The sequence below is a fragment of the Gasterosteus aculeatus genome, chromosome 16 (genome assembly GCF_964276395.1).
Source record: "Gasterosteus aculeatus chromosome 16, fGasAcu3.hap1.1, whole genome shotgun sequence".
NCBI lineage: Eukaryota > Metazoa > Chordata > Actinopteri > Perciformes > Gasterosteidae > Gasterosteus > Gasterosteus aculeatus.
Genome location: NC_135704.1, coordinates 17,567,021 through 17,589,294, shown reverse-complemented (window position 1 = coordinate 17,589,294; position 22,274 = coordinate 17,567,021). Strand labels below are relative to the sequence as shown.

Below are 22,274 nucleotides of genomic sequence, written 5' to 3'. Positions count from 1 at the left end.
ATGTCTTCAACTGTGGATCCCTTTGTTTCAGCTTTTAGGGAATTAGCTTCTGAAATGCGTCGCGTTGGAATGCATGCATGTACTGTGCATAATCACCTAGTCTATGGATATCCATTCAGTATTTATTTATCTGTGATATTTGAATTGATAAGACCTTAGAGAACACTTAACGTGTAGACTTTTATTCTATTGTATTCATTGTTATTGATGCTTTATTAAAATGTAAGATAAAGATAATGTGGTTCTGACGTAAACCAAATCTATGTGAAAATCCATTTAAGTGTGTGATACACTTTCAGTGTCCCACATATCATATATATTTTAGTAAGTTGCCTAGATGACGTGGTGTCTATCCACCTGCATGATAAATCAGGGATGGCTGTTGTATGAAGAGATAATCGATGACTTTATAACATAAAGACCTCAACATATATAATTAGTTCTATAATGATAAACACTTCAACATCCTTACAGTGAAGTAAAAAATATGTGACAAAAAAGCTAGTAAACCCTGTATAACTAAGTTCATTAAAGTGGTTGTCCATTTACTAATACAGTACAAGGCTGGACAAACCGGTGAATTAACACAACTTGTTGATCTGTACTTTGACTGGCTTGTCAGATTATCGTGGTCACACAATCTATAACTTGTCCACTTATCAATACAGAGGGCCGCAAATGTTGTGGGACTATTGTTGGTTTTTCTTTATTGTAACGACAAAGATTCTCATTGTATTGACGCCGCTATTGAAAAAGATCCATTCTAAAGTCTTCTAGGGGGTCCAGTCACATGGAAATGTGACAAATGCATGAGCGCTCTGTAGGCCTCTATACCATGTTGCTTGGTCAGGGGTTTACACAATAGAGGCCACAAACTCTGTGGGTTTGGTCGGGTATAAAAGTAACCGTTAAAAAAGGATGGACATCAGTTATCAGTCACACAGTTCTCTGAACTACCAACACCGCAACCATGACCATGGGCAAGGTAAGGACATTCACCTCACCCTTTAGCTGTGATGATCAACTATACCAATTGGATTTCTTTAAATGAAATACATTTTCTCACTTTATTTTCCTTTTTCAGATTATCTTTTACGAGGAGAAGAACTTCCAGGGTCGCTCCTATGAGTGCATGAGCGACTGCTCCGACATGTCCTCCTACCTGAGCAGGTGTCACTCCTGCAGGGTGGAGAGCGGCTGTTTCATGGTCTACGACCGCCCCAACTACATGGGTAACCAGTACTTCATGAGGAGGGGCGAGTACTCCGACTACATGAGCATGATGGGCATGAGGGACTGCATCAGGTCTTGCCGTATGATCCCCATGGTAGGTTTAAAGCAGCATCCATCATATCATGACTCCCACATTGGAGACAACCTCCACACATCCTGACACTAATCTGACTTCATTCACTCTATGCAAAACAGCACAGGGGACAGTTCAGGATGAAGATCTACGAGAGGGAGAACTTCGGCGGTCAGAGCCACGAGCTGATGGACGACTGCGACAACATCATGGACCGTTACCGCATGAACGAGTGCCAGTCCTGCCACGTGATGGACGGCCACTGGCTGATGTACGAGCAGCCCCAGTTCAGGGGCAAGATGATGTACATGAGGCCCGGAGAGTACAGGAGCTTCAGGGACATGGGCATGAGCGGCATGAGGTTCATGAGCATGAAGCGCATCACTGACATGTAAAAACATCTGTGTACAATATGTCTGAATAAGCCAAAATAATAAAACCCTTTTTGACAAAATATTTCTCCCTGTTGCAGATTTGATATGAACTGAGTACATAGAGCAATTTCTGCCGAGTTAGCTGTGGTATAAATGTATTTCCTTCTTTTCATATTGAAAATAAATATTTAAATAGTTAATAGTTAAAGACTACAGAAAAAACTGTTGTTGTGATACGACACTTACACACTGTTGTTAATAACGGAAGTTGTATTATTTTGAAAATCACCTGAGACTTCACACTGTTCTAGAACAAAAATATGTTGTCATTTGTCTTGTATCCTCCATATAACGACGTTGGTATAATATATCATCATGGAGTAAATACGTTAATGCATGTTGAGGTCTTATACCATTTAAGGGTAGGGCCCAGGGATTTTGAGTAACTCCTGAATTTATGCTAGTGCCATTGTCTGTTCAAAACTGCACCTGTCAATAGATATTTTTAAATTAACGAATTAATCGCCTATTTTGAAATTCATGAATTTAGACAGCGGGTATTTTAGACACTGATATTTAATTGTATTTTAAACACACGCTACACACATCATCTTGGAGGCAGAATTCCACCTGGTGGAACATGTTGAACTGGCGACTCTTCCTGTTGTCCTCGTGCACTTTGCTCTCAACTCTCCGTCATTCAACGGCTGTGTTTGAAGAGCCAACAATCTCCCACATTTAGCCAGGACGTTTTCCAAACCATTGTCTTTTAGAGACACAGTGGGGGCCCTCTTCAGACCGTGGGCCACGCAGGGTAGATGCTGAGATGGACGTAGCCTAGCAGCTAGCTTATCCTAGCGGTGCGTAAAGTGGTCCGTTTGCCGCTCACCCTCCTTCTGTTTGACACGTGGAGTGATTCCTCTGCACAGTTCTCCGCTGTATGTCGCGCCTCTGTTTTACTTCCAATGCAAAAAGATCTCTCCAACTACTGTCTCGCTCTTCTGTCTAACCGACTGCACCTAGCGGCGGTTTCGTTTCCACGGTCAACTATGTTTACTTCCGTCACACCGGAATGCGTTAATGTTCACAGCCCTACTTTATTTATATTGTCCAGCGTGTGAATTTAAAGGCCTTGATCCTGTCCCTGACCTTTTCTCATACACCTCCATCAGTCCACAATAAATATTCAAATCTAATTGTTTTACGAAGTTACCAAGCTCAATTATGCAGCCCTAAAGGATGAACCCTTTCCAAGTTGGATAAATGAAGTTTAGGCATAAATTCAGCCAGGATGACTGGAGAAGCCTCTGCCTGAGCCATATGCCATAAGCTGATGGGGCGGCGCAGACACCGTTTCCATAAACCAATCGCGTCGGTAAAGTCAAACGTTAAAAGCTGTTCTCCTCTCTGTTGCTGTCAGTTGTCATTTGAGCAAGCACCAGAGGCAACCCTCCACCACCCAGACACCTCCAGTCAGCAGGAATACCTGGAATACCTGGTCTATCAGAGGATTGGAGCAACCCATTCTCTACCACCACCTCCAGTGTCTGGACTCCCAAAGGGGAGCAATACCCGCTCTCATCTCGGCATTCCGGGCCCGGGTCTATACTACGGCTGGACGGAGTACATGCCACAATAATTTTGCACTTTATATATTTATGCCTGTTTATTAAATCGTCGTTGAAAGTTCAGAAGTCTCTCCCGATTCAATTGCATTAACTGGTTGTTTGAAATCATTTGAGCACGTTCCTGCCGCAATTAACAAAACATTTTTAGAACCGCCGTCTGTGAAATTTTGACACAACTATTGGTCAGTTCTTGTGGAAAAACATTGAACTTAGATTTTTACCTTTATTAACTGATTTTCGGCATTTGCAGACCGTTTTAAAATCTTGGGGAAAATCTTAGTATGCGTTGTGGAGATGCTCATAACCCACTTTCTTTTGTTGTCAATTTACGTTTTACATAGCTGAAAGATTGCATATTAACAGTTTTATATAGTTCTCAGATTTTTCAAATAATATGTAGAATCACGCATCAACAAATTCATGTACACTCACATGAATCACGTGACAATAAAACAGTTAAAAAACATACTACCAAACATGCTTTTTATCCTGAAGCAATTCCACAATTTTTTTAAGTTGCCCATCAACCCGATGATCAAATATTTTGTCTGACCAGAGGACTTCCGCTCTGCTCCTGGCTGAAGGAGGAGATGCTTTTGAGCTGGAGGAGCTTTTGACAAACATGCAAGATGTTAATTGTTTTGTCTGGTTTTAGTTTAGTTAAGTTTAGTTTATTTTGCACAATTGAAACAATGCAAATATTTACACAGGGCAGGAAGAGGCAGAAAATTCACTGGGCCCATTTGGAGCCTCCAGGTACGGTGGTGTATGGTGGTGTCATGAGATATGACTCACAATTCCACGGTGAATCGAGCCGGTTGACGGGCATTCAAAGTCTCAGCTGGTGGTCGTGTTCGCTTACGAGGTCACAAAGAGAGATTGATTGAGACTGTTTCATAACCATTTTCGTACAACACATTGAAATAAAGTACATGTCACAGTGTCTTAGTTGGTTGAATAGTGACAAAATTATAATAATAATTTTATTTCATTATGTGTATCCTATGACTTTAACATAAAAGAAAATGATTTGTACTATGAGCATCACTGTTAATTTTCACTCATTCTCTTCACCCAGGTTGAAATTATTTTGAGAGCAAGTTCCTAGAAGCACTTTCTTTATCTTTCATTCTCACTGTCTTTTATGAATTGAACACTTCTGAACCACGGTAAAGACATTCTCACTATAATGAAATACAGAAAAGATCTGCACCTTACCGGTAATACACAGTTTTTACCCATCACCTGGGTCAACTGTGGCACATAACATAGATCACTCCTGGTCATTTTTTCTGTATTGACAGAAAATGGCTTTTCTAAAGACTGCAAGGTAAAAGGCATACAACCTCTGCATTCTGTTGGCTTCAATAGTAAGTTGCTGAGTAGTGGGTTTCTGAGGGGGAGGAGTCAGTGACTCTTTCCCATGGTCAGGTATAAAAGGAAAGGGTTAAACCTGGTAGGTACACAGTTCAGGAGCAACAGCCCATCTACAACCAACATGAGCAACTCCGGCATGAACATGAGGGGAAAGGTACTTTCTAAAAGATGTTTTTTTAATGAATGGAATGAATGGAACCATCACCACCGTGCTGCTCTATTCCTAAACATTACAATTTACTTGTTTTTCAGATCATCTTCTACGAGGAGAAGAACTTCCAGGGTCGCTCTTATGAGTGCATGAGCGACTGCTCCGACATGTCCTCCTACCTGAATAGGTGTCACTCCTGCAGGGTGGAGAGCGGCTGCTTCATGGTCTACGACCGCACCAACTACATGGGAAGCCAGTACTTCATGAGGAGGGGAGAGTACTCCGACTACATGAGCATGATGGGCATGAGGGACTGCATCAGGTCTTGCCGCATGATCCCCATGGTAGGTTTGAAACAGACATTTAAAAGTAGTCTTTTAGTGATACCTTTTGTTGCAAATAATCAACATTGGTTTTTTGTTTCTTCAAAACAGCACAGGGGACAGTACAGGATGAAGATCTACGAGAGGGAGAACTTCGGCGGTCAGAGCCACGAGATGATGGACGACTGCGAAAACATCATGGACCGTTACCGCATGAACGACTGCCAGTCCTGCCACGTGATGGACGGCCACTGGCTGATGTACGAGCAGCCCCAGTTCAGGGGCAAGATGATGTACATGAGGCCCGGAGAGTACAGGAGCTTCAGGGACATGGGCATGAGCGGCATGAGGTTCATGAGCATGAGGCGCATCACTGATTCCTGCTAAATTGAACTAATAAATGTTCAATAAATGTTTCCTGAATGTAGTAAATTCCATTAAATGATTCATTTCTGCACATCTTTTTGTGAACCTTATTCCTCAACTATGAAATATTTTATAACAAACAATATAAATATATAGATAACGGTGTTAAGCAATATGTTAAGCAATGTCAAACAGCTTGACCATCTTTGCATCGGATTCACAGCTTCCACAGTTGGCTCTTTATTATTGAGCTGATTACTCCATGCTTCTAAAACAAAAAAACAAAACATTTAAACCTTGAAATACCCAGTCAACTAGTTGTATTTTACCTAAATAGAGGATTGGCAGTAAAAAGCAGAGGGGTAACATCTCTCACTGACTGTAGGCCTACTATCTAACGTTAGCTAAGTTAGCTAGCTAGCAAGCCTTCGTAGCTAGTTAAATAGCTAATCAGAGCTAGCTAGCGTTAGCTAACTAAATAATTTTAAAATAATTCATTCTTAGTTATCACTCACCGTAGGTGATGGTATGTTGCTTGTTTTTCTTGTGACAAAAGAACAAGTATTTCTTAATGTTTTCGTTCCTCCTTGATAGAGTCAGCAGAAGAATTCGTGGTGCTGGTCGACAGCGTTGTTGGCAGTTTGTTGGCAGCAAGTTCGAGTGCCTCGAGTGCCATGCATAAAATGCGGGTGGTTCTCTTGTCGTCTTCCTCCAACCCAAGCCAGTCTATCTTTTATTTTTTGATGTTCGATGGGTGCGTCAATTTTTTTATATTGAACCTGAGATGGTGATGTAGACTGGATTTGCTCATCCTCATTTCTTCGCGCACTCACAAGTCTGATCAAGAAGCACTCAATTTTTTCTTTTTTAGGAACGTTAGATTCTTCCCGCACACTCAACATCAGTCTGTTTTTGACAAGTAAATTATCATTATTTTTACAGACAATTTTTACAGACAGGCATTTTTTGTCCCTCTTCTAGTGATATCTGGGGCAAAAGTATATTACTTAGGGGCAATTTTGCCCTTTGCCCCCTTGTATCTCAGGAATCAGAAACATTTATTACCAAAATATGTCAGACATAACAAGGAATTTTACTTGGTGGTTGGTGCATAACATCAGACAGTAAGACAATGGACAACAAGACAAATAAGACAACATAGTGCAAGAACAAGTGCAAGAGGTAGTTAAATAAAAAATAAGTTAAAGATGAAGTGCAACAGCAAGCCGAGAGTGACAAGTGAAAGTGACATGTGTATGTGAAGAGGGATGTCAGAGTCAGTCAGTGGGGGACCGGCTCTGTTGATGACCCTGACTGCTGAAGGGAAGAAACTGTTTGTGTGGCGGGAGGTCTTGGTCCTGATGGACCTCAGCCTCCTGCCGGATGGAAGGAGCACAAACAGGTTTGGTCCAGGGTGAGAGGGGTTGGCAACAATCTTTTTAGCTCGCTTCATGGTCCTGGAAGCGAACAAGTCTTGGAGAAACGGCAGATTGCAGCCGATCACCCTCTCTGCAGAGCGGATGACACTCTGCAGACTGCCCTTGTCCTTGACGGTGATGGAGGAGCAGAGGAAGGACTCGATGATTGCCGTGTATAAGTGCACCATCATCGTCCTAGGCGGGTTGAATTTCTTCAGCTGCCTCAGGAAGATCAGCCTCTGCTGAGCCTTCTTGGTGATGGAGCTGATGTTCAGCTCCCACTTGAGGTCCTGGGTGATGATGGAGCCCAGAAAACGGAAGGAATCCACAGCGGTGATGGGGAAGTCACACATGGTGATTGGGGAATGTGCGACTGCATTCTTCCTAAAATCTACAACCAGCTACAGGTTGTTTTGGCTGCTCAACATCACCAGATTCCAACCTGTAGGCGGACTCATCCCCACCGGATATCAGTCCAACGAGGATGGTGTCATCCGCAAACTTCAGGAGCTTGACGGACTGGTGACTGGAGTCGCAGCTGTTTGTGTATAGGGAGAAGAGCAGAAGGGAAAGAATGCAGCCTTGGAGGGAATCGGTGCTGATGGTCCGAGAGGAAGAGACATGTTTCCCCAGGTTCACGTTCTGCTTCCTGTCAGACAGGAAGTCTGTGATCCACTTGCAGGTGCAGTCGGACACATGAAGTTGAGAGAGTTTGTCCTGCAGCAGAGATGGGATGATGGTGTTGAAGGCAGAGATGAAATCCACAAACAGGATCCTGGCGTAGCTTCCTGGGGAGTCCATATGTAGGAGGATGAAGTGGAGGGCCATGTTGACAGCATCATTTGCAGAACTGTTGGTTCTGTTGGCGATCTGCAGAGGGTCCAGGAGGAGGTCGGTGAGAGTTGTCAGGTGTGACAGGACTAGCCGTTCAAAAGACTTCATGACTACAGAGGTCAGGGCGACGGGCCTGTAGTCATTGAGTCCTGTGATCCTGGGCTTCTTGGGAACAGGGATGATGGTGGAGCCCTTGAACCAGGCTGCTACGTGGCATGTCTCCAGGGAGGTGTTGAAGATGTCTGTGTGAACACAGCTGATCAGCACAATGCACAATGATCAGCACAATGCTTCAGGAGACGGAGTCCGGACCGTCTGCTTTGTGAGGATTTTGTCTTTTAAAGAGACAGTTAACGTCTCTCTCCAGAAAAGAGACGGTCGTTGCGGGTGAGGGGGATGGGGGAGGGGAGGATGATGGAGAGGCGTGAGCCCCTCATGGGGTGGTGGAGGGAGGCTTGGGGGTCTGGGGCAGGTTGGTGGAGCTGTGGGGCATGGAGTCAGGACATTGACTATCCCAGTGTTCCAGTGCAGGACGAGGGACGACGTGATAAGCCCTGGTTACTGTGGTGTAAGGTAACCAGCGCGTTTTTCCGTATTTCCCACGCTCGTTTGAATCCTACTTGAAAGACCGGGAATACTTTTGTGTCTGTAGCTAATTACACATTAGATCTGAAGACATTACATGTGGTGTTCCCCAAGGTTCGATACTGGAGCCCTTTCTGTTCAATATCTACAAGCTACCATTAACTCAGATAATGGAAAAAAGTAACTACATCACTCTGGAACTACAATCCTTAAGCCTAAACAAGGGCTGGGTAAATGCAAAGAACAAATTAACAACTGGATGTGCTAAAACTTTAATTAAACAAAGATAAAACCAAAGTAATTGTTTTTGGTAACAAGGATGAACGATTGAAAGTCAGTGCTGTGCTTCTATCACTGATGTTAACAACCACAAACAAGCTAGAAATCTAGATGTAATTATAGATTCTGGCTTCAACCTGAACAGCCATATCAAGAAACAAAATCACCCTACTATCACCAAAGAATCAGGGATTAGAGGATTTACTGTATGTCTCAACCAGATTTGGAAAAACCTGTCCATGCATTTATCTTTATTAGACTTGACTACTGTAACTGTGTTTTTAAAAAATCAATCAGAAAGCTACAGCTGGAGCCAGAAGGCTTCAGTTCCAGTCCTCACCAAGACCAAGAAAGTGGATCACATCACTCCAAATCTCAGGTCTTTAAACTTGCTTCTGACAAATGATTTAACTCAAAACCCTGCTGTTGGTTTATAAAGCACTGAATGGTTTGAGGCAAAAGTATATTTCTGATCTGCTGATACCTTATGAACCACCGCAAACCCTTAGGTTGTCTAGGACGGTTCTACTTTCTGTTCCCAGAGTCAAAACTAAATATGGAGAAGCAGCGTTCAGTTCTTTTGCTCCACATTTCTGGAACAAAGTCACAGAAATCAGCAGGTCTACTGAGTCTCTAAGCTCCTTTAAATCAAGATTAAATAATTTTTGGATTGTTGCTGCCTTCAATTGACCATTTCTGCATTTCAGAATTTTAGTACTCTTTACACTTTCTTTTATGTTTCAACCAATGTTCGTAGCTGTTTGTAAATCTCCTTAGTTTATATCTGGGTGTTTTTATTGGTTTTATGTCAAGCACTTGACAACAATGTCCTTGTTTTTTAAATTATATATATATGAATGAAAACAGGTGTCAGAAAAGGTTGGTTTGAGACTGGATTGATGAGTTTAGAAGAGTAAAAAAAAAAACATTCCTGACCTATTTTTCACAATTGGCCTGAATAAACCCAACATTATCCCTCTTCCCCATGTTTTCAGTTGTGAGCACCCATTGGTCCACATGGTAACACGTGGAATCTTTTTGTCAGGACCTCGTGAGGCCTCACAGATGCAGTGTCAGTTGTCATGGACTGCAAGGTACAGAACCTCTGCATTCTGTTGGCTTCAATAGTAAGTTGCTGAGTAGTGGGTTTCTGAGGGGGAGGAGTCAGTGACTCTTTCCTTTGGTCAGGTATAAAAGGAAAGGGTTAAACCAGGTAGGTACACAGTTCAGGAGCAACAGCCCATCTGCAACCAACATGAGCAACTCCGGCATGAACATGAGGGGAAAGGTACATTCTGAAAAACTTTTTTTAATAAGCAGGAATGAATGCTGCTCTATTCCTAAACATTACAATTTTCTTGTTTTTCAGATCATCTTCTACGAGGAGAAGAACTTCCAGGGTCGCTCCTATGAGTGCATGAGCGACTGCTCCGACATGTCCTCCTACCTGAACAGGTGTCACTCCTGCAGGGTGGAGAGTGGCTGCTTCATGGTGTACGACCGTCCTAACTACATGGGAAGCCAGTACTTCATGAGGAGGGGAGAGTACTCTGACTACATGAGCATGATGGGCATGAGCGGTGGCATCAGGTCTTGCCGTATGATCCCCATGGTAGGTTAAAAACAGCATCCATCAAACTCTGATTCTACTTAAGGTTAGACCCTCCACAAGATTTGATGTTAATACATTTATTTTGAAATTCTCTTTGTAAAAACAGCACAGGGGACAGTACAGGATGAAGATCTACGAGAGGGAGAACTTCGGCGGTCAGAGCCACGAGATGATGGACGACTGCGACAACATCATGGACCGTTACCGCATGAACGACTGCCAGTCCTGCCACGTGATGGACGGCCACTGGCTGATGTACGAGCAGCCCCAGTTCAGGGGCAAGATGATGTACATGAGGCCCGGAGAGTACAGGAGCTTCAGGGACATGGGCATGAGCGGCATGAGGTTCATGAGCATGAGGCGCATCACTGACATGTGCTAGACATTTTGAAATAAAATATGAAAGATATACAAAAACTTGAGCTTGTGACTTTTTTTTCTCTGGTTCTACTGATGGTGATTAATGAGAGTACGAATACAAAAAAGGTACTCACAACAAGCATATTCACAACTTCGCTCTTATAAACATAAAGGGGCAGGAGGTTCATGAGCATGAGGCGCATCACTGATTCCTGCAACTAAATGTTCAATAAATGTTTCTTGAATATATTAAATGTCATTAAATTAATAATTTCTTCACATCCTTTTGTCAAGCTTATTGCCCAACAATGAAATATATTATACAAAAATATATAAATAGAGATAACGGTTCATGAAATGTAACATATAGGAATTATTTTGAGATAGCGACCTAAAAAGTTGAATTGTCAGTTTATACAGCTAAGACTTCAAACAGGCCTCTTTGTTAAGAAAACACCAAATCACTCAGCCAAAATTCCTTTATTGGCACAGCTAGCAGCAATTAGAGGCCTAAGATTATCATTAAGTGACCTAAAAAGCTTGCGACAGTTCCCTGACATTTTGGTTCAACGTTTGACTGATTCAGCTGTAATGGCGCAGGATTTTGTCCACAGTTATGAAATATCAGTATTGGCTATTTTGTTAGCTCTTAACCTCTGAGACCGGCTCCTACTCTCTACCAATGTGTGCTGAGGCTTATGTGGGCATTAAACTATTTAGAGTCATATCTGCCAGGAAAAATAAAATATTCTCATTTGGAATAATTAACACAGATGACAATAATATAAACATTCCGGACACTTGTGTTTCTACAATATGTTGAAGAAAAATTGCGGAGGTTATCAACAAACAAATTCTGAAATCACAAGCTCTGTATTGTTTAAATTTCAAAGTCAATGCTGTGTAACTTAAACAGAATTTTATTCTCCACTGCAGTGTGTTCTCAAACTTCCTCACATTTTACCACAGGTAGACAAGGACAATGCAACGTATAACATATTTTTTTATTCATTTAAAATATCTGAATATTAAACCTTACATCATGGGTTAGTTTACATCTCCATTAATATATGAATCACGCACACACAATGATTAAAGTGTTTGCTGATTCTCAATGACAAACCAAGTACCCAATTATTTTCTTTCTTAAATTCACACATTTTGTATTTGTTAAATCTTTGGATTATTTTGATGAATTGAATGTTTGTTGGATATTATTTTCAGTTTTCTCCTCTAATGCCAGTTGTAGGCTGCACAATATTTTTCTATATTAAAGATGCAACTAACGGTCTGCAGAATATTAACATAGCAACACACATCTTTTTGCTGTATAAAAATACACAGTAAAGTGATGTTGACATGAGCAGAGAATGAAACCAATTTCCATCTGTGTGCGTTGTTATTAGAGCTTCTCTTTGTTAACGTAGCCGGGTCGGCCGTGCATGCCTTTGTGGCATATTGGTGCATGTGTCACAGTGGTTGGCTCTGCACTGCGCCAATACTGCGCTTCCATCCGATTACGATTAGCGATGTCATAGAAGCGTAGCTCCGCCTTCTGGCGCCTCCTGAGGTTTTGGCCCTGTAAACACTTCGCCCTCACAAACTAGCAGAGAGTCAATAGAAAATTCCCCCAATGTGGAATAAAGCACCTTGAGACAGTCACTTCGTCAAACTAACTGAAGTCATAAAATTGTGGACCGTGATTCAAAACAAGTTGAGTAATGTCACCGGTAGAGACGTGCTTGATACTGACCTCTGAGAACAAGAATGAAAAGGTTGGTTTGAGACTGGATTGATGTTGAGTTTAGAAGAGTAAAAAAACAAAACATTCCTGACCTATTTTTCACAATTGGCCTGAATAAACCCAACATTATCCCTCTTCCCCATGTTTTCAGTTGTGAGCACCCATTGGTCCACATGGTAACACGTGGAATCTTTTTGTCAGGACCTCGTGAGGCCTCACAGATGCAGTGTCAGTTGTCATGGACTGCAAGGTACAGAACCTCTGCATTCTGTTGGCTTCAATAGTAAGTTGCTGAGTAGTGGGTTTCTGAGGGGGAGGAGTCAGTGACTCTTTCCCATGGTCAGGTATAAAAGGAAAGGGTTAAACCAGGTAGGTACACAGTTCAGGAGCAACAGCCCATCTACAACCAACATGAGCAACTCCGGCATGAACATGAGGGGAAAGGTACTGTCTAAAAGATTTTTTTTTAATAAGCAGGAATGAATGGAACCATCACCACCGTGCTGCTCTATTCCTAAACATTACAATTTACTTGTTTTTCAGATCATCTTCTACGAGGAGAAGAACTTCCAGGGTCGCTCTTATGAGTGCATGAGCGACTGCTCCGACATGTCCTCCTACCTGAGCAGGTGTCACTCCTGCAGGGTGGAGAGTGGCTGCTTCATGGGCTACGACCGCACCAACTACATGGGAAGCCAGTACTTCATGAGGAGGGGCGAGTACTCTGACTGCATGGGCATGATGGGCATGAGCGGTGGCATCAGGTCTTGCCGTATGATCCCCATGGTAGGTTTGAAACAGAGATTTAAAGGTAGTCTTTGAGCGATACCTTTTTTCCTCGGAAATAATTCACATTGCCGTCTTGTTTCTTCAAAACAGCACAGGGGACAGTTCAGGATGAAGATCTACGAGAGGGAGAACTTCGGCGGTCAGAGCCACGAGCTGATGGACGACTGTGACAACATCATGGACCGTTACCGCATGAACGACTGCCAGTCCTGCCACGTGATGGACGGCCACTGGCTGATGTACGAGCAGCCCCAGTTCAGGGGCAAGATGATGTATATGAGGCCCGGAGAGTACAGGAGCTTCAGGGACATGGGCATGAGCGGCATGAGGTTCATGAGCATGAGGCGCATCATGGACTCCTTCAACTAAATGTTCAATAAATCAAATGCCGTTCAATAAAACATTTTTGGAAATTAACAATTGCCTCACTGCCTCAATGAAATACAAAATATATATATTTATACATCTGATATATTTCACCTTCTCAGACAGTACATACTTTTTCCCTGGATGTTTTAAATATTGTAAAAAATTTAGATTTTTATTATTAATCTAGACAGCAAAAGGCATGTAACACTGATGTTGAAAGAAGGATATATATTCTGGCTATATAGAAAATTTAAATAATACACGCTACAGAAAATCTTATTAAGCCCGAAAGAAAGAAAGAAAGAAAAAGTTTTTGGGGTATTAAATAATCAGGGGACACACACCTCTTTAACAAATGATGGCCATGATGCAGGTTACAAAGACATGTAAAACATCCCCCTACATTCTTTTTGTTTTATCCGTTATTCATTTTATGTTCTTTATCTACCATACATAATAAAATCTGTGCAATAGCCCCATAAGTAAAGAATTGTCTGGAAGACAATGAAAGAACCATTGAAATAAAATATCTTCAAAACAGAATTGCAGCAGTCTGACATCTTTCCTTTGCTTTTTTGGGCCATCCCCCGCTACCTGCACGCCAAGCCTGACCATATGACTCCACCATAATGTACCCAGAAGAATGCTTATTCGGCCAGCAGGTTGTTTGTGCTGAGTTTCATGACTTATAACCTTTTGTGCACCCACGGTTTCGTAAAGGGAAGAGTCATGTGCAAGGTTTCTCCGAGGCATTGATTTGCAAAACTTGATGCCTGGGTGGGAAGAGGACTGTTTTTTGTACTTCAGCAATCTGGTCTACCAGCCCTTCTAGCTCGCTCTCAAGTTAGCTGAGCTCCATTCTGCACTTAAGCCTGTTACAAACCCGCCTGCGATCCTCGACCCTCCTTCACCCGGAACTGTTAGCTCTTAGTCTGCTTTCCAGTCTGCTCACCTCCAGTCTTCTGATGACCAGCCTTCACTCTGGCCTTCTGGCCTTTGTTGTCGGCATCCAGAGCGGTCCTTCCCCTATTAAGTGACGTCACAACTGTCACAAGCACAATTATGAATTAGCTAAAAAACCTGCTCTTCAATGTCCGTAGTTAAATGGTTTCCAACCTTGAGCGAAAATCTGTACTATGAAGTTGCTTTGAACTTCGGACTTTATAAAACACTTCAACGATAAGTGTTAACTCAACCATTGATGTATCTAATGTTTGTTTATAATACAATATAGTAATAATCTTAAGACATAAAATAAAGCACCAATAAAACTATGCCATAGTTGTTGGTTTTCATGCCTACGACTCCCAAGAGTTCAGTGAACTGAATGCTGTTTTGTACACGTTTACAGCAAGATTACTTTACCGTTACCTACAATTTAAGTCAATCCCATTAGGTAAATATTGGACTATATAAGTCCAATATTTGTCAGTTGATTGATCAAATGATTGTTACTTTGATACGTTTCGCGGTAAAAAAAAAAAGATCAATTGTCGGGGCCAAAAGGGGAACATTTCTAAAGTCTTCCAGGGGTCTGTGACGGGGTAATGCAACGCAGTAACACAGACCTGTACAGAGCTCTATACCATGTTGCTGGGTCAGGGTTTTGAACAATGAGGGGCCACTGACCGTAGGGTTTGGTCGGCTATAAAAGCAAGGGTTAAACCCAACAGGACAGCAGTGCAGCAGTAGCAACAGCAGCATCTCATCTACAAATATGACCACCACTGACATGAGCATGGGCAAGGTAAGCACCTGGATGATTTTAAACACAAATCTGAATCTTTGCTGAAACAAATAATTTCCATGCTTTTACCGACAATCCAAAAAACGAACTAACGCATCCCTTGTTTTCAGATCATCTTCTACGAGGAGAAGAACTTCCAGGGTCGCTCCTATGAGTGCATGAGCGACTGCTCCGACATGTCCTCCTACCTGAACAGGTGTCACTCCTGCAGGGTGGAGAGTGGCTGCTTCATGGTCTACGACCGTCCCAACTACATGGGAAGCCAGTACTTCATGAGGAGGGGCGAGTACTCTGACTACATGAGCATGATGGGCATGAGCGGTAGCATCAGGTCTTGCCGTATGATCCCCATGGTAGGTTTAAAGCAGCATCCATCAAACTCTGATTCTACTTAAGGTTAGACCCTCCACAAGACTTGATGTTAATACATTTATTTTGAAATTCTCTTTGTAAAAACAGCACAGGGGACAGTACAGGATGAAGATCTACGAGAGGGAGAACTTCGGCGGTCAGAGCCACGAGATGATGGACGACTGCGACAACATCATGGACCGTTACCGCATGAACGACTGCCAGTCCTGCCACGTGATGGACGGCCACTGGCTGATGTACGAGCAGCCCCAGTTCAGGGGCAAGATGATGTACATGAGGCCCGGAGAGTACAGGAGCTTCAGGGACATGGGCATGAGCGGCATGAGGTTCATGAGCATGAGGCGCATCACTGACATGTGCTAGACATTTTGAAATAAAATATGAAAGATAAAACAAAAACTTGAGCTTGTGACTTTTTTTTCTCTGGTTCTACTGATGGTGATTAATGAGAGTACGAATACAAAAAAGGTACTCACACCAAGCATATTCACAACTTCACTTTTAGAAACATAAAGGAAGTTATGAATGAAGGGAAAAGATTATTATTTTATTGACACAACACTGCATAAACCATCACCAGATAAACCTTGAGTTTAGAGAGTAAAAAACATCAAATTAAAAAAAATCATCTATAAATACAATTCATATATATACATATTCTGCAACAGAAAATGCAAAAAACATTTGTTTAGCAAATAAAGATAAGAATACAATCTCAGTTCTGTGAAATATTATTACAAATAATGATGTTATATAGTTGTACATATAGTACAAGATTTATTAAATGTATTTTCTTTCGCCTAAGTATAAGGTAGAACAATTTTTGAGATTTCTCAATATTTAATATTCCATATTATCATTATTTACCCTCATTACTGTATCATTTCATTTTCATTTATTTACCCAGGTCAAAGTCTCATTCTGACTGAAATATTGTTTCTAGACCGATTTGGCCAAGAACAACAGTTTAGATCAAATAAAGAGTATAATGAATATCCACTTAAGAGGCTGTAACTAAAATACAACTTAAAATACATATTAAAATACAGCATAGATCACTATTGACTGGGTTTCCATCTTTGTAGTGATGTATAACCCATATTCCACTCTTTACTCCAACATGTAATATACAAAGTACATGTCAATTGCAATTGCAAATGTTGAATACTACTGTAATTATTTAAACAACTGATAACATAATGCATTAGTTAGTTGTGTACATTGTGACAGTATGATGAAAGAAATCATAAAGGTTTGTTACAATCACATATTTGCTGCACCCTTTGTAAAATTCATGCACATAAACCCAGCACCTTTGTGTGAGAACTTGAGATTATTTGCACTTTTACTTGTAAATAAAAATATATTGCTGAATACTCTAATGCAGTAATCACAAAAAATGAACCACCAGATGCAGAAGCATTTGGTCCAGAATGATAGAGCCCATGTGAGGACCCTTTCCCATCAGCATTCACAGAGGGTCCGGCGTTGCATGCCGCTGACTGCTCACTTTCATACAATGGTGCCATTGATTGTTTGGATGCCACGTTGGCTATAAAAAAGCCTTAAATCCGGGATAGGATTGCTATAGCATCACTCAATCTATCAGCCACCATGCACGGCAGGGTGAGTGTATCGTGGATGCTCCACTGGAGTTGTTGTGTTTTCCGTCTCAACCTTTCTGTATTTACATGTTGTGCGTATAACCTTTTTGGATGCTGTTACCTCAACATATATATATATATATATATATATATATATATATATATATATATATATATATATATATATATGTATATATATATATATATATATATATATATATATATTTGGTGTCCGTTCCATCCCAATGTGTGACGTGGTCCCTCTGTCGGATTCTAGATCATCTTCTACGAGGACAAGAACTTCCAGGGTCGCTCCTATGAGACCAACAGCGACTGCGCTGACATGGCCTCCCACCTGAGCAGGTGCCATTCCTGCAAGGTGGAGAGCGGCTGCTTCATGGTGTACGACCGCACCAACTTCATGGGTCAGCAGTACTTCCTGAGGAGGGGCGAGTACTCCGACTACCAGCGTATGATGGGTTTCGGTGACTGCATCAGGTCCTGTCGCAACATCCCCATGGTACGACGACACAGAAGAGCACTGCAGACATCGAATGGCTTCTAATCCGAGTTTTCCTTCTAAAATGACCAATCGCTATGTATGTTTTTTTTTAACAGCACAAAGGGTCTTACAAAGTGAGGCTCTACGAGAAGGAGAACTTCGGCGGTCAGATGAACGAGATGATGGAGGACTGCGACAACATCCAGGACCGCACACGCATGTCCGACTGCCAGTCCTGCAACGTGATGGACGGCCACTGGCTGATGTACGAGCAGCCGCAGTTCAGGGGCAAGATGATGTACCTGAGGCCCGGAGAGCACAAGAGCTTCAGGGAGATGGGCTACGACGGAATGAGATTCAGCTCCATCAGACGCATCACTGACTCCTGCTAACTTTACCGACTGATGCTTTAAAACACAACCTCGAAAATAAATGAATAAATCCCATTTATTATGTGGTGTATTTCATCCTAATGATTGTTTTTTTATGAGTTAGATTGAATTGTTTTTTGCTTCATTAAAATGCAACATTTAAGGGGAAATATCCTTGATGATAAAATATGTTTTATCAGAAGATGTTTAGGGGAATGCCTCTATTTCTCATATGTAAATTAAAGTTACAGAAGTGTAGGTATCACATTTCAAATTAAGTTAAAACAAATCAACTGTTGTAGTTGTTACAGATTTTAAGAATAAATACAAAATGAAAAGAGTAGCTTTGAGTATAATGGGTAAAAACTAGGGCTTTCAACATAAACGCGTTAATCTAGGCGATTAATGTAGCCGAAATGAATGCGACAAAATATTTTAGCGCAGTTAGCAGCCGCTAGCTGCAGTCAGTTACATCAGAGAAAGCAAGACAGTAGCTCAAGATAAAGAGAGCTTTTTGCATTGGAAGTGAAAACAAAGAGCGGCGTGACATACAGCAGAGAACTGTGCTGAGGAATTCCTCCACGTGTCAAACAAAAGCGGGTTGCGTTGCAAACGGATCCGTTAAGCTAAGCTAGCTGCTAGCCAAAACTAGCTGGAAGAGTTGCCTGATCAACATGTTCCACGCGGTGGAATTCTGCCTCTAAGATGATCAAATGTGTGTAGTTTTGTGTTTAACTTTAACAATTAAACAACAGTGTAAAATACATGTGATTACTTATTACTTGTCAAATTTAGTCTTTAGAAGAAAAACAAACATTCATTAAAAAACGAATTGTAACAACAACATTTATTAATCGCCATTAATCAAGATTAATTAATTTCAAAATATGTGATTAATTAGTTAATTTTTTTAAATCTATTGACAGCCCTGGTAAACACCCAAGGTGTAGAGAAGCATTGTGGGTCCGTATCAGGCGCTGAAGGTCTCGGGCCGGGCTGGTTGAGTAGACCTGTTCCTCTGTCGGTTTCTCTCGCTCCATCATCTGCTTTGTAATTTACAGCCTGCACATTAAATCATTGTGTTGTTAATGTCTAAATAGAATATGGCTCTGAATCTTGTGAGTTCTTCCTTCTTCAGCAGCTCAGTGACTCCGGTCTGTGATACTAACAATTAATCACTGAAGCTACTTTGCTGCCTAAACAATGTATTCTTTTTAAATATTAGAGATGCCATACACAGACTGTATTTTCACAAACTTATCAGGTTACTTGTACGTGTATATCATATCATTTAAGGCCACAAGTCAATTTGTAGTTTTACTATTATTATTTATCCAATGTATTTCCAATTGTATGCCAGATTTGAAGCTGTTTTAACTTATTACATTTTGGCTGTCTGTGTGAAACGTATTCATTTCTATATTATTTAAGATTGTAATTAACAATAAATAAAAGAGACTTTTAAAAAAAACTGTGAGCTAGTTTTGTTCGCTATTTAGTATTCAATGCATAGACTTTATTGTCATCAGTCACTAGTCTCATTGAGGGAAATACAGTACAAAGTAGTATTAATCTAATCATGAAGAGGTATATCAGATACAAGAAATAAAGGGGAACAGTAAACATTGAACAAGCTGTATACAAGCTAAATAAATAGTTCATGTTTGGTGGTTGATAGAGGGAAACCAGCATGAGGATCTACCACTTTCCATAGCTTGAATATTAACATTTAGTAATACTGAGTTTATGTGACAATGTTTATCACATAAATTCTCATAATGTAGAAAACAAAAGCCAAAAATTAACGGCTACAAGGTACTTTAATCTGTAAAAAATATAAAAACAATAAGATATTTCCTGTCGTAATGACTATTTGAAATCTGTTCAATGGTTCAGTAATAGAAATCAAAAAAGATTTAATGTCGCTCTAAAATTCTAGTTTTTAGTTTTCATTTAATGTACGTTTCAATGTTTATTTTGCTTCAGGAGACTGTATTTATTTATTGCTAACAAAACCATATCCTCTAATCTATTTTATTTTGCTCATCCATTAGAAGCAACATATCTAATGGCGGTACGGTATGTTTTTTGGGGAAAACAAGTCCTCTGTTGTTCATCAGCGCAGACAATGCTCCGCGGGGCCTCCTTTTTAAAAATGCAACCACCGCAAATCACCGCCCGCCGAAGGTCACGTTGCATTGAGCTGCACCCGGGGGCCTCGGCAGCGCGGTGCTCCGTCAGGAATTTGAACAATGGGAGTCATGTAACGTTTGGGTAGGAGGTCAGGTATAAAAACCACCGGGGGACATCGAGAAAAGCGTGCAGTCCCTTTGAGCTGAAACCGCAACAACCGCAGTCATGACCATGGGCAAGGTGTGTACATCTGTAATCTAATGAAAGCTGACGACACATTACAAAAAAATCTACACTGTCATCAATGTGGTTTCTGCTTTCCTAGATCATCTTCTACGAGGACAGGAACTTCCAGGGTCGTTCCTATGAGACCAGCAGCGACTGTTCCGACATGTCCTCCTACCTGAGCAGGTGCCACTCCTGCAGGGTGGAGAGCGGCTGCTTCATGGTGTACGACCGCCCCAACTACATGGGCAACCAGTACTTTGTCAGGAGGGGCGAGTACTCCGACTACCAGCGCATGGGAATGAGCGACTGCATCAGGTCCTCCCGCATGATCCCCATGGTACTGTTGCTCATCACTTCTCCTTCGTTTGACACCACACATTGACGTTGTTTGAAGGAGGATTCCAGTGACTCACGCTCACTTGAATTTACAGCACAAGGGACAGTTCAGGATGAAGATCTACGAGAAGGAGAACTTCGGCGGTCAGAGCCACGAGCTGATGGACGACTGCGACAACATGATGGACCGTTACCGCATGAACGACTGCCAGTCCTGCCACGTGATGGACGGCCACTGGCTGATGTACGAGCAGCCGCAGTTCAGGGGCAAGATGATGTACATGAGGCCCGGAGAGTACAGGAGCTTCAGGGACATGGGCATGAGCGGCATGAAGTTCATGAGCATGAAGCGCATCATGGACTCCTGTTATTAGGTCGCAAATGTACAGAACCAAGATTTTAAATAAAATCCAGTGATTCTCTTTTAAATGAAGTCCTCGGTTACTTTTTAATGAGTGATCCGAAACGCATGCAACATGTTAATGCGATTAACACAAAATAATACAAAAAATGGGCACACCATCAGATAGCAGCACTACTAGTAAATAATCGAAATACTATTTATCCATATGAATCATTCTTTGTCATTCCTTTCAAGAGTAAAGGGCATAAAGTATGGAATTGATTGGTATTGGTTGGGGGAATTTATTAATATATCAGTATCAGTATTAATATCAGTATTTATCATTGATAGTGCACCCTTATTCTGTTTGTAGTAAAAATAAATGTAGGTGGTGAAATCTTCACATACTTTCAATTGAAGTCTTATATGCCATTCGCATAAAAACATATCATTTTTTTGTCTTTTGTGTCTATTACACTATAATCTTATAAAACCAAAATCACACGCCTTATTGTACCTAAAATATACTTCCACCATGCGTCAATGTAAAAGATTTGCGTACAGCACATTTATTAATAGTTTACATAATGAAAAAAGATCATAGAGGACCATAGATGTTATTGACAGTCTTTTCCACAGTTGTTTTACAATACTCACACTGCACAGTAGTTTCCATTAATGACAGAATGAACATCTATTCGTTACTTCTTTTAACTTCAGAGAAACTTTTTTTTTAACTTTATGTCATGAAAGCTTATTTCGTAATATGCCCTGAAAACAGTTATTTAAAGTTGAGTGGTTCAAAAGACAAGCGGCATGACGACCAATAAGTAATAAAACATATTGGTTGGATGTTTCGGACACGGTACTTAACACAGGAGACCTCTGCCCGAGTCCTTTGGAAACAAAAAGAAAAGGTTCAACCGTTATTTTTATATGTCAGTCACGTTCATGTGTTTCATTGTCACGTTACTATTTACACAATAATTTCATTGATCTTTTCTCCAGCCCAACCTCATTTCACAGGTAGCGAGGAATGAGATGTGTATGTTACAAGCTGTCACCAGGCAGCGTGGCGTCATAGCGCAGCGCTTTAGCATCTATGAATGAAAACGGGATTCTG

At 41.3% G+C, this 22,274-nt stretch overlaps 6 protein-coding genes across 8 annotated transcripts; all 6 read left to right on the top strand.

The window, feature by feature from the left end:
- The first annotated feature begins 691 nt into the window (after positions 1–691).
- LOC144382936 (gamma-crystallin M3-like) lies at positions 692–1,762 on the top strand. Its single transcript, XM_040201984.2, has 3 exons — positions 692–985; positions 1,085–1,327; positions 1,429–1,762. Exons 1-3 carry the CDS (start codon positions 971–973, stop codon positions 1,699–1,701), a joined length of 531 nt encoding a protein of 176 aa, XP_040057918.1. The 5' UTR covers positions 692–970; the 3' UTR covers positions 1,702–1,762.
- Positions 1,763–4,745: 2,983 nt separating this feature from the next.
- LOC120834152 (gamma-crystallin M3) lies at positions 4,746–5,616 on the top strand. The gene is made up of 3 exons (XM_040201980.2): positions 4,746–4,839; positions 4,938–5,180; positions 5,271–5,616. The coding sequence occupies exons 1-3, from the start codon at positions 4,807–4,809 to the stop codon at positions 5,544–5,546; spliced, it is 552 nt and encodes a 183-aa protein (XP_040057914.1). The 5' UTR covers positions 4,746–4,806; the 3' UTR covers positions 5,547–5,616.
- A 4,193-nt stretch (positions 5,617–9,809) lies between these two features.
- Positions 9,810–10,670, top strand: LOC120834154 (gamma-crystallin M3). Its single transcript, XM_040201987.2, has 3 exons — positions 9,810–9,929; positions 10,011–10,253; positions 10,360–10,670. Exons 1-3 carry the CDS (start codon positions 9,897–9,899, stop codon positions 10,633–10,635), a joined length of 552 nt encoding a protein of 183 aa, XP_040057921.1. The 5' UTR covers positions 9,810–9,896; the 3' UTR covers positions 10,636–10,670.
- A 1,917-nt stretch (positions 10,671–12,587) lies between these two features.
- On the top strand, positions 12,588–16,033 carry LOC120834150 (gamma-crystallin M3). Of its 3 annotated transcripts, none has more exons than XM_040201976.2 (3): positions 12,588–12,801; positions 12,901–13,143; positions 13,237–13,568. In XM_040201976.2, exons 1-3 carry the CDS (start codon positions 12,694–12,696, stop codon positions 13,513–13,515), a joined length of 630 nt encoding a protein of 209 aa, XP_040057910.1. In that variant the 5' UTR covers positions 12,588–12,693; the 3' UTR covers positions 13,516–13,568. The 3 variants fall into 3 exon arrangements, with proteins under 3 accessions (XP_040057910.1, XP_040057912.2, XP_040057913.2); XM_040201978.2 differs by lacking the exons at positions 12,901–13,143; positions 13,237–13,568 and adding exons at positions 15,373–15,615; positions 15,722–16,033 and having other exon boundaries at positions 12,723–12,801; XM_040201979.2 differs by lacking the exons at positions 12,588–12,801; positions 12,901–13,143; positions 13,237–13,568 and adding exons at positions 15,137–15,262; positions 15,373–15,615; positions 15,722–16,033.
- A 1,074-nt stretch (positions 16,034–17,107) lies between these two features.
- On the top strand, positions 17,108–18,186 carry LOC120834149 (gamma-crystallin M3). The gene is made up of 3 exons (XM_040201975.2): positions 17,108–17,260; positions 17,516–17,758; positions 17,857–18,186. Exons 1-3 carry the CDS (start codon positions 17,249–17,251, stop codon positions 18,130–18,132), a joined length of 531 nt encoding a protein of 176 aa, XP_040057909.1. The 5' UTR covers positions 17,108–17,248; the 3' UTR covers positions 18,133–18,186.
- Positions 18,187–20,291: 2,105 nt separating this feature from the next.
- On the top strand, positions 20,292–21,237 carry LOC120834535 (gamma-crystallin M3). The gene is made up of 3 exons (XM_040202589.2): positions 20,292–20,484; positions 20,570–20,809; positions 20,904–21,237. The coding sequence occupies exons 1-3, from the start codon at positions 20,470–20,472 to the stop codon at positions 21,180–21,182; spliced, it is 534 nt and encodes a 177-aa protein (XP_040058523.1). The 5' UTR covers positions 20,292–20,469; the 3' UTR covers positions 21,183–21,237.
- Positions 21,238–22,274: the final 1,037 nt, after the last annotated feature.

Excerpts from the sequence above, each read along its gene's own strand:
- LOC120834150 (XM_040201976.2), top strand. The coding sequence starts at position 12,694 with ATGGTCAGGTATAAAAGGAAAGGGTTAAACCAGGTAGGTACACAGTTC. Across the intron at positions 12,802-12,900 it reads GCATGAACATGAGGGGAAAG|ATCATCTTCTACGAGGAGAA; the intron begins GTACTGTCTAAA and ends CTTGTTTTTCAG. Across the intron at positions 13,144-13,236 it reads CTTGCCGTATGATCCCCATG|CACAGGGGACAGTTCAGGAT; the intron begins GTAGGTTTGAAA and ends TCTTCAAAACAG.
- LOC120834535 (XM_040202589.2), top strand. Across the intron at positions 20,810-20,903 it reads CCTCCCGCATGATCCCCATG|CACAAGGGACAGTTCAGGAT; the intron begins GTACTGTTGCTC and ends TTGAATTTACAG.
- LOC120834154 (XM_040201987.2), top strand. The coding sequence starts at position 9,897 with ATGAGCAACTCCGGCATGAACATGAGGGGAAAG. Across the intron at positions 9,930-10,010 it reads GCATGAACATGAGGGGAAAG|ATCATCTTCTACGAGGAGAA; the intron begins GTACATTCTGAA and ends CTTGTTTTTCAG. Across the intron at positions 10,254-10,359 it reads CTTGCCGTATGATCCCCATG|CACAGGGGACAGTACAGGAT; the intron begins GTAGGTTAAAAA and ends TTGTAAAAACAG.
- LOC120834149 (XM_040201975.2), top strand. Across the intron at positions 17,759-17,856 it reads CCTGTCGCAACATCCCCATG|CACAAAGGGTCTTACAAAGT; the intron begins GTACGACGACAC and ends TTTTTTTAACAG.
- LOC144382936 (XM_040201984.2), top strand. Across the intron at positions 1,328-1,428 it reads CTTGCCGTATGATCCCCATG|CACAGGGGACAGTTCAGGAT; the intron begins GTAGGTTTAAAG and ends TATGCAAAACAG.
- LOC120834152 (XM_040201980.2), top strand. The coding sequence starts at position 4,807 with ATGAGCAACTCCGGCATGAACATGAGGGGAAAG. Across the intron at positions 4,840-4,937 it reads GCATGAACATGAGGGGAAAG|ATCATCTTCTACGAGGAGAA; the intron begins GTACTTTCTAAA and ends CTTGTTTTTCAG. Across the intron at positions 5,181-5,270 it reads CTTGCCGCATGATCCCCATG|CACAGGGGACAGTACAGGAT; the intron begins GTAGGTTTGAAA and ends TCTTCAAAACAG.